A 10,676-nucleotide genomic window follows, 5' to 3' on the forward strand; every position below is an offset into this window, starting at 1 on the left:
CAATAATGATTTGAATCAAGTGAAGGATTGTTTGTTCTGAATTTGGCTAGTAAGGGTCAATCCATAACCTTGGGGAAAGCATAATGAGCCATCTTACCAAGGGCCCCTAGGGTTGAAAATGTCTAACTTTCTTTTTTTTTAAAGGATTCTACATATTTTTCTATTAATGTCCAGAAGCTAGATGGATGGCTAAAGCATTTGGGTATTTCCAATGGAAATTGGAAACAATTACAGAAGGGGCTGAGAATGTCTGTCTGTGTATTCATCTGGGAGCATAATACCTCTGAAAATTTAACAAAACGGGATGAAACTTGGCAGGAAGGGGAAAACCAGTAAAAAGACATCCTCCAGCTGATATTCAGCCTGTGGTGGTCAGTGTTTTTTTTAAACGCTGACTGTCGCTGGCTAAATTATCCCCAGATATTCAGTTCTGGGCCATGTCCGGGCATAAAGGAGAGAGGGGAAAGAAAAGCAAGAGGCGCAGTAATAACATAAAAAGAGATCAGAAAGAGGAAAAGAAAGACAATGATTTTATAGTGGAAGATAAAAGTACAAGATTGAGGAAGGGAGAAAGGAGAGAAAATGATAAAGCGAGAGAGAGTGAGAAAGAAAGAAAGGAAGAATAGCAGAGAAACAAGAGAAGAGAGAAAGATACAGAAAGAAAGGCAGAGTGGCAGAAAAAACAGAGAAGAGGAAAAGATACAGAGATACCGAGAGAAAGAGAAAGGGAGAAGAAAAGCAGAGTGGCAGAGAAACAAGAGAAGAGAGAAAGATACAAGGATGCAGAAAGAGGGAGAAAGAAAGCAGAGTGACAGAAAAAGAGAACAGCAAAAGATGGATACGGAGAAAGAGAAAGGGAGAAAAAAGCAGAGTGGCAGAGAAACAAGAGAAGAGAGAAAGATACAAGGGTACAGAGAAAGAGAAAGTGAGAAAAAAAAGCAGAGTGGCAGAGAAAAAAAGAGAAGAGAGAAAGATACAAGGATAGAGAAAGGTAGAAAGTAAGGCAGAGTGGCAGAAAAAAATGAGAAGAGGAAAAGATACAGAGATACCGAGAGAAAGAGAAAGGGAGAAGAAAAGCAGAATGGCAGAGAAACAAGAGAAGAGAGAAAGATACAGGGATACAGAGAGAAGATAGAGAAAGAAAGGCAGAGTGGCAGAAAAAACAGAGAAGAGGAAAAGATACAGAGATACAGAGAGAAAGAGAAAGGGAGAAGAAAAGCAGAGTGGCAGAGAAACAAGAGAAGAGAGAAAGATACAAGGATGCAGAAAGAGGGAGAAAGAAAAGCAGAGTGACAGAAAAAGAGAACAGCAAAAGATGGATACGGAGAAAGAGAAAGGGAGAAAAAAAGCAGAGTGGCAGAGAAACAAGAGAAGAGAGAAAGATACAAGGGTACAGAGAAAGAGAAAGGGAGAAAAAAAGCAGAGTGGCAGAGAAAAAAAGAGAAGAGAGAAAGATACAAGGGTACAGAGAAAGAGAAAGGGAGAAAAAAAGCAGAGTGGCAGAGAAAAAAAGAGAAGAGAGAAAGATACAAGGATAGAGAAAGGTAGAAAGTAAGGCAGAGTGGCAGAAAAAAATGAGAAGAGGAAAAGATACAGAGATACCGAGAGAAAGAGAAAGGAAGAAAGAAAGGCAGAATGGCAGAGGAACAAGAAGAGAGAAAAATACAAGGATAGAGAAAGGGAGAAAGAAAAGTAGTGGCAGAGAAACAAGAGAAGAGAGAAATGATACAAGGATACAGAGAAAGAGAAAAGGAGAAAGAAAAGCAGAGTGGCAGAGAAAAAAAGAGAAGAGAGAAAGATACAAGGATAGAGAAAGGTAGAAAGAAAGGCAGAGTGGCAGAAAAAAATGAGAAGAGGAAAAGATACAGAGATACCGAGAGAAAGAGAAAGGGAGAAGAAAGCAGAGTGGCAGAGAAACAAGAGAAGAGAGAAAGATACAGGGATACAGAGAGAAGATAGAGAAAGAAAGGCAGAGTGGCAGAAAAAACAGAGAAGAGGAAAAGATACAGAGATACAGAGAGAAAGAGAAAGGGAGAAGAAAAGCAGAGTGGCAGAGAAACAAGAGAAGAGAGAAAGATACAAGGATGCAGAAAGAGGGAGAAAGAAAAGCAGAGTGACAGAAAAAGAGAACAGCAAAAGATGGATACGGAGAAAGAGAAAGGGAGAAAAAAGCAGAGTGGCAGAGAAACAAGAGAAGAGAGAAAGATACAAGGGTACAGAGAAAGAGAAAGTGAGAAAAAAAGCAGAGTGGCAGAGAAAAAAAGAGAAGAGAGAAAGATACAAGGGTACAGAGAAAGAGAATGGGAGAAAAAAAGCAGAGTGGCAGAGAAAAAAAGAGAAGAGAGAAAGATACAAGGATAGAGAAAGGTAGAAAGTAAGGCAGAGTGGCAAAAAAAAATGAGAAGAGGAAAAGATACAGAGATACCGAGAGAAAGAGAAAGGAAGAAAGAAAGGCAGAATGGCAGAGGAACAAGAAGAGAGAAAAATACAAGGATAGAGAAAGGGAGAAAGAAAAGTAGTGGCAGAGAAACAAGAGAAGAGAGAATGATACAAGGGTACAGAGAAAGAGAAAAGGAGAAAGAAAGGCAGAGTGGCAGAGAAAAAAAGAGAAGAGAGAAAGATACAAGGATAGAGAAAGGTAGAAAGAAAGGCAGAGTGGCAGAAAAAAATGAGAAGAGGAAAAGATACAGAGATACCGAGAGAAAGAGAAAGGGAGAAGAAAGCAGAGTGGCAGAGAAACAAGAGAAGAGAGAAAGATACAAGGATGCAGAAAGAGGGAGAAAGAAAAGCAGAGTGACAGAAAAGAGAACAGCAAAAGATGGATACGGAGAAAGAGAAAGGGAGAAAAAAGCAGAGTGGCAGAGAAACAAGAGAAGAGAGGAGAAAGAGAAATGGAGAAAAAAAGCAGAGTGGCAGAGAAAAAAAAGAGAAGAGAGAAAGATACAAGGATAGAGAAAGGTAGAAAGAAAGGCAGAGTGGCAGAAAAAAATGAGAAGAGGAAAAGATACAGAGATACCGAGAGAAAGAGAAAGGGAGAAGAAAAGCAGAGTGGCAGAGAAACAAGAGAAGAGAGAAAGATACAAGGATGCAGAAAGAGGGAGAAAGAAAAGCAGAGTGACAGAAAAAGAGAACAGCAAAAGATGGATACGGAGAAAGAGAAAGGGAGAAAAAAGCAGAGTGGCAGAGAAACAAGAGAAGAGAGAAAGATACAAGGGTACAGAGAAAGAGAAAGGGAGAAAGAAAGCAGAGTGGCAGAGAAAAAAAAGAGAAGAGAGAAAGATACAAGGATAGAGAAAGGTAGAAAGAAAGGCAGAGTGGCAGAAAAAAATGAGAAGAGGAAAAGATACAGAGATACCGAGAGAAAGAGAAAGGAAGAAAGAAAGGCAGAATGGCAGAGGAACAAGAAGAGAGAAAAATACAAGGATAGAGAAAGGGAGAAAGAAAAGTAGTGGCAGAGAAACAAGAGAAGAGAGAAATGATACAAGGATACAGAGAAAGAGAAAGGAGAAAGAAAGGCAGAGTGGCAGAGAAAAAAAGAGAAGAGAGAAAGATACAAGGATAGAGAAAGGTAGAAAGAAAGGCAGAGTGGCAGAAAAAAATGAGAAGAGGAAAAGATACAGAGATACCGAGAGAAAGAGAAAGGGAGAAGAAAAGCAGAGTGGCAGAGAAACAAGAGAAGAGAGAAAGATACAGGGATACAGAGAGAAGATAGAGAAAGAAAGGCAGAGTGGCAGAAAAAACAGAGAAGAGGAAAAGATACAGAGATACAGAGAGAAAGAGAAAGGGAGAAGAAAAGCAGAGTGGCAGAGAAACAAGAGAAGAGAGAAAGATACAAGGATGCAGAAAGAGGGAGAAAGAAAAGCAGAGTGACAGAAAAAGAGAACAGCAAAAGATGGATACGGAGAAAGAGAAAGGGAGAAAAAAGCAGAGTGGCAGAGAAACAAGAGAAGAGAGAAATGATACAAGGATACAGAGAAAGAGAAAAGGAGAAAGAAAGGCAGAGTGGCAGAGAAAAAAAGAGAAGAGAGAAAGATACAAGGATAGAGAAAGGTAGAAAGAAAGGCAGAGTGGCAGAAAAAAATGAGAAGAGGAAAAGATACAGAGATACCGAGAGAAAGAGAAAGAGAAAGGGAGAAGAAAAGCAGAGTGGCAGAGAAACAAGAGAACAGCAAAAGATGGATACAGAGAAAGAGAAAGGGAGAAAAAAGCAGAGTGGCAGAGAAACAAGAGAAGAGAGCAAGATACAGGGAAAAAGAGATGAGGAAATGAGAGAAAGAAAGATACAGGAATAATGAATGACAGGAGGAAAGACTGAGAAAAGGACAGAATGCAAAAGAGAGGAAGGGACAAAGGGGCAGTGACAGAGAGACAGAAAGAGAGAGAGAGAGAGAGAGAATGAATGACAGACTCTCAGAAGATACTGCAGCCATACCATTTATTAGAAAATGTAAACATTAGGCTAAAATAAAACCCCACATTTTATTAGAAATGAACCATAATTATAGTTAATAACCAACATCTTGGCATTGCAATGTTTGAATGCAGTAATTAAAAGTCCTTTCCGGGGCAGGAAAGGGCTCCTTTCAGGCTGATGGGATCTGTAGGAGAGACAGCTACAGTGCCACACCCTGAAATTACAGGGTACTGGGCTCTCCAGAACAGCCTGATCCCTAGCCATTAATAAAACCCCCCAAACCTGCAATAAAACCTGGTAACTTCGGTGGAATTCACTTAAAGAAGACCATTTCAAACTCCATGAAAGACAGGGTGGGAAAACAAATCCTGTGAGAGAGATTTGATAGCTGAAGAGACAGATAATAAATATATGGAATATTTTGTAACGTAATAAAAAAAATGCTCATGCTGCTGTTTATCAAATATCCTCACTTTAAGATATTTTTTCTTCATTACAAAATAAAAGCAGAGGGGTCGATAGACAGACAGCGGCAGTCAAAGTTCAGCTAACCACCATCACCTTTATGTCAGGGTATTCAATGCTGGGTCATCTCCGGGCACTGGCACTGAGTATTTGGGCATACGTGGCCGGATAAAAAACAGCCGGTTCAGTGCAATATTCAGATCTTAAGGGCTCATTTTCATAGTAACATAGTAGATGATGGCAGAAAAAGACCTGTACGGTCCATCCAGTCTGCCCAACAAGATAAACTCATATGTGCTACTTTTTGTGTACACCATACCTTGATTTGTATCTGCCATTGTCAGAGCACAGACCGTATAAGTCTGCCCAGCACTAGCCCCGCCTCCTAACCACCAGCCCCGCCTCCCCCACCGGTTCTGCCACCCAATCGCATGTTTCAATTCCGTTACCGTTTTCATCTCCACCACCTCCCGCGGGAGGGCATTCCAAGTATCCACCACTCTCTCCGTGAAGAAATACTTCCTGACATTTTTCCTGAGTCTGCCTCCCTTCAATCTCATTTTCGAAAGAGAAAACGCCCAAACAGTGGCATAAGCCGTCAGATGGACAGTTTTCTCGCTAAAATGTCCAAATCACTGATTCTAAAACCCGTTTCTTAGACATTTTTGTATGCTGTTCACACGCAGGGTGTACAAATCACAAGGGAGCATGTCAGGGGGCATATTGGGGGCAGGATTAGGGCATTCATAACACCTGGACGTTTTTCTGCCAGAATGAAAAAAAAAAAACCCCAAAACGTCCAGGGCTAAAAGTTGGACATTTTGCTCTAGACCTGTTTCATTCACGACTATGTCACAAAAAGGTGCCATAAATGAACAGATTGACCGCTGGAGGGATTAAGGTATGACTCCTATACTCCCCCAGTAGTCACTGACCCCTTTTCATCCCCGCAAAGGTCTGAAAAAAACAGTACATACCACCCTCTACTTAGTGTGTGGTGCGGCTAAGAAAGCACAAAACGAGAAGTACCAGGAGCCTTCAAAAAAAGGGGGATAAAACCTTTAATCATGTGTTTTGATGAAACAATCCTTGAATGGACCCTGGTACCTTTTGTTTGTACTTTGCTCCCTCTCTTTGCTACACTGCGGCTTAGAAAGCAAACAGAATGTTAGGTATTATTAGGAAAGGAACGGCAAACAAAAATGAGGCCGTTACAGTACCTTTGTATCGCTCCATGGTGCGATTGCACCTCGAATACTGTGTGCCATTCTGGTCACCGCATCTCAAAAAAGATATAGTGGAATTAGAAAAGGTGCAGAGAAGGGCGACGAAAATGATAAAGGGGATGGGACGACTTCCCTATGAGGAAAGGCTAAAGCGGCTAGGGCTCTTCAGCTTGGAGAAAAGGCGGCTGAGGGGAGATATGATAGAGGTCTCTAAAATAATGAGTGGAGTGGAACGTACATGGCTGAAGGTTTTCCCAAGGCATCCAATACTCTTTCATGGGCGTGCCCTGCGTGCGGGACCGCCTGCGGGGTTTTTGTTCCGGTTGGTTGGGGCTGCCGTGGACGTCAACCAACTAGAGGACATGAAATGAGATCGAAGGGGGGCAGACTGAAGAAAAATGTCAGGAAATATTTTTTCACGGAGAGAGTGGTGGATGCTTGGAATGCCCTCCCACGGGAGGTGGTGGAGATGAAAACGGTAACGGAATTCAAACATGCGTGGGATAAACAAAGAAATCCAGTTCAGAAGGAACGGATCCTCAGAAGCTTAGCCGAGATTGGGTGGCGGAGCCGGTGGTGGGAAGAGGGGCTGGTGGTTGGGAGGTGGGGCTAATGCTGGGCAGACTTCTACGGTCTGTGATCTAAAAATGACAGATGCAAATCAAGGTAAGGTATACGGGCAGACTGGATGGACTGTGCAGGTCTTTTTCTGCCGTCATCTACTATGTTACTATGTACCCTGGCTGAGTGTGTTTCAAGGACTGGATAGGGGACCCCTGCCATCAATTTTCTATACTACCTGGTCATGTGTGATCACAGCAGTTTACAAAGTACAGTAATCAATAAAATAGAAAAGAAACTCCATAATAAAATAGACCTATGACATACATACACGTTTTAGTAAAATTCTGATCTAAGAGCCGCACACATCACTTTAATCATAAAAGAAATTAAAAAAATCATACAGATATCACACAATAAGACTGAAGTTATTTTCAAAAGGCTCAAAGCTGAAAAGCCAGGCATAAGCATGCTACTACTTATTATTTCTATAGCGCTACTAGACGTACGCAGCGTTGTACACTTGAACATGAAGAGACAGTCCCTGCTCAACAGAGCTTACAATCTAATCAGGCCAGACAAACAGGACAAATAAGGGATAAGGGAATTACTTAACATGGGAATGATAAAACAGACATGGGTATTGAGCAAGTGAATAGGGGTTAGGAGTTAAAAGCATTTGATAAATGTTTGAGGCTTTTGGGGGATGGCTCCCCTCTCTGTTTCTGTTCTCTACCAGGCACATCTGCAGTATCCCTGCTTCCCAGACCTCTCTTTTCATCCTTGTTGTCTCGCTGATAGGAATTTCCATTAGTTCGGGGCAGAGTTTGTGCTGGACATGTTGAGACTGGTGAGAGTACCAGATTTTTGATTTGCAAATCTGGGACACCTGGGCAGGCGGGGCTGTCCAGGTGCAACTTTCCAGCATAAAAAATGATCATCTACTAAAAATGAATATGATATTACTTTATATCTCAGAGATGCCAAGTTACCCAGTTCCAGGCTGAAGATTTTGGGCAATCCTGGATTTCTGATCACCCCCATGCCGGTGCATTATGGGACTTGTAGCACTGATTTCAAGGGCCAGATCCCACACTGCTTTGGGATGTAAGTTCAAAACCAGGACAGACCAAAAAGTCTCCAGCCTGGAACTGGGTAACTTGACATGTCTGATATCTTAAAACTACATCCCTTAAGTTCCTTAATGCAAAATATTAGGGTTGAGTACAAAAGCCGTAGGGTAGCTGATATGTCCCATATAAAAGAGAATTTATTATGCAATGAAAAAGGCAAATGGGCTGGGGGGTGCTACTTAGTCTGTTGAGTTGGAGGAGGGAAGGGGGGTGCTGCTAAGCACTAGGCTTTGTGTGTGTTGGGAGGGTCAGATGTACTTGGAGGAGGGGTCAGATGGGTGGGGAGGGGGCGTGCCACTAGACTCCTGGGATTTATTTATTTATTTGTAGCATTTGTATCCCACATTTTCCCAGCAATTTGCAGGCTCAATGTGGCTTAAATTTGCCGTAATGGCGATTGCCCCTTCCGGTTAACAGAATTACAAATGGTATTGCATTAAGGTGCGTACATACATGGTAAAGAATAATACATTATGGTATTGCATATAGGTTCCTGAGCGATAGATTGGTTTGTAACATACGCTAGGTCATCCACTATAGGGAAATCATTTTCGACATGAGGATTAAAGTGGTAGCGCTTATTCATTAATAGCAATGTGGTTGGTCAGACGATAATAAGAGTTCGGTTTTGTCAAGTTCATGATCAGTTTTATTATTTAGTAATTAGGATGGTTGTTTGTGGTATGCCTTCTTGAACAGGTCAGTTTTCAGTAGCTTGCGGAAGGTAGTTAGGTCTTGCGTTGTTTTTATGACCTTCGGTAGTGCATTCCACAGTTGCGTGCACAGTGGCATTCCTAGGGGGGCTGACACCCGGGGCGGATCACCGATGCGCCCCGCCCCCCGGAACAGCACGACCCCCCCCCCCCGGCGAAAGAAACCCCCCCCCCGGTGCACGCCGCTGGGGGGGGGGGGTGCCACGCGCCTGCCGGCTCTTCGTTTTCATGCTCCCTCTGCCCCGGAACAGGAAGTAACCTATTCCGGGGCAAAGGGATCATGAAAACGAAGAGCCGACAGGTGCACGGCACCCCCCCCCCCAGCGGCGTGCACCCGGGGCAGACCGCCCCCACCGCCCCCCCTTGGTACGCCACTGTGCGTGCAAATGTAGGAGAAACTGGTTACATATATGGATTTCTATTTTAGTCCTTTACAGTTGGGGAAGTGGAGATTGAGGAATGTGCCTGCTGCTCTTTTTGCGTTCCTAGTAGGCAGGTCTATAAGGTCTGACATACAGGTCGGGGCTTCCTGGTGAATAATGTTGTGGGCCAGGGTGCAGACTTTGAACGCAATTCATTCTTTTAAAGGGAGCCGGTGTACTTTTTCCCTTAGGGGTTTTGGCGCTTTCGGATTCATTTTTTAGTTGAGGAAAAGGGGACTGTTTTTTTTTTTTTTTACATTTATACCCCGTGCTTTCCCACTCATGGCAGGCTCAATGCGGCTTACATGGGGCAATGGAGGGTTAAGTGACTTGCCCAGAGTCACAAGGAGCTGCCTGTGCCTGAAGTGGGAATCAAACTTAGTTCCTCAGTTCCCCAGGACCAAAGTCCACCACCCTAACCACTAGGCCACTCCTCCACGCAACATTCCACGTAGAAGTCGGCCCTTGCAGATCACCAATGTGGCCGCGCTGGCTTCTGCTTCTGTGAGTCTGACGTCAGACTCACAGAAACAGAAGCCTGTGCAGCCTTCTACATGGAATGTTGCTAGTGGAATAGCAACATTCCATATAGAATCTCCAATAGTAGCAACATTCCATGTAAAATCTCCAATAGTATCTATTTTATTTTTGTTACATTTGTACCCTGCGCTTTCCCACTCATGGCAGGCTCAATGCGGCAATGGAGGGTTAAGTGACTTGCCCAGAGTCACAAGGAGCTGCCTGTGCCTGAAGTGGGAATCGAACTCAGTTCCTCAGTTCCCCAGGACCAAAGTCCACCACCCTAACCACTAGGCCATTCCTCCACTGGTGTTGCTACTATTTGAGATTCTATTCCACTAGAAGTTGGCCCTTGCAGATCACCAATGTGGCCGCGCAGGCTTCTGCTTCTGTGAGTCTGACGTCCTGCACGTACGTGCAGGACGTCAGACTCACAAAAACAGAAGCCTGCGCAGCCTTCTTCTACATGGAATGTTGCTAGTGGAATAGCAACATTCCATGTAGAATCTCCAATAGTAGCAACATTCCATGTAGAATCTCCAATAGTATCTATTTTATTTTTGTTACATTTGTATCCCGTGCTTTCCCACTCATGGCAGGCTCAATGCGGCTTACATGGGGCAATGGAGGGTTAAGTGACTTGCCCAGAGTCACAAGGAGCTGCCTGTGCCTGAAGTGGGAATCGAACTCAGTTCCTCAGTTCCCCAGGACCAAAGTCCACCACCCTAACCACTAGGCCACTCCTCCACTCCAGTTGGGGGGGGGGGGGGGGGGATGCAGATGCTGGCATCATGCACTAGCTTGGTTTAAAAATGTCACCGTTCCTGTCAGTGATTCAGACACTGGCAGGAAGGGTGACATTTTTGAGTGTGCTGCAATTTTAACCTGGCAGTAATTTGCTTATAGCAATGCCACCGTACTTTTTGTGGAAGTTTTGTGGTAGAGCAGAATGCTGGGCAGGCTGTATTGCAAAGCTTTTTCATCGGCCCCTCAGATAGTATGGCTTTCAGGAAATCCACAAAGAGTATGCATAAAATAGATTTGAATACAAGGGAGAAGGTACAGGCAAATCTGGCTCATGAATAATCATTATGCATAGAGGGCAGCTTTGAGTAAACTGACTCCAGTGGTGTGCTGGAGCGGGCTCTCACGGGCTCGCGAGAGCCGTTTGTTACGTTTTTAAGAATTTTGGGAGCCGGTTGTTAAAGTAGGCCTCCCCATGG

General features: G+C 43.6%; 1 protein-coding gene across 1 annotated transcript; it reads left to right on the top strand.

Moving 5' to 3' along the window:
- Positions 1 to 2,423: 2,423 nt before the first annotated feature.
- On the top strand, positions 2,424 to 3,301 carry LOC115456991 (putative uncharacterized protein DDB_G0271982; the record flags this gene model as incomplete). Its single annotated transcript, XM_030186417.1, has 2 exons — positions 2,424 to 2,515; positions 3,157 to 3,301. Coding segments are annotated over 2 exons (237 nt in total), but the record flags the coding sequence as incomplete, so codon positions are not given.
- Between the last annotated feature and the right edge of the window lie 7,375 nt (positions 3,302 to 10,676).

This window comes from Microcaecilia unicolor, chromosome 14 (assembly GCF_901765095.1).
Source record: "Microcaecilia unicolor chromosome 14, aMicUni1.1, whole genome shotgun sequence".
Classification (NCBI taxonomy): domain Eukaryota; kingdom Metazoa; phylum Chordata; class Amphibia; order Gymnophiona; family Siphonopidae; genus Microcaecilia; species Microcaecilia unicolor.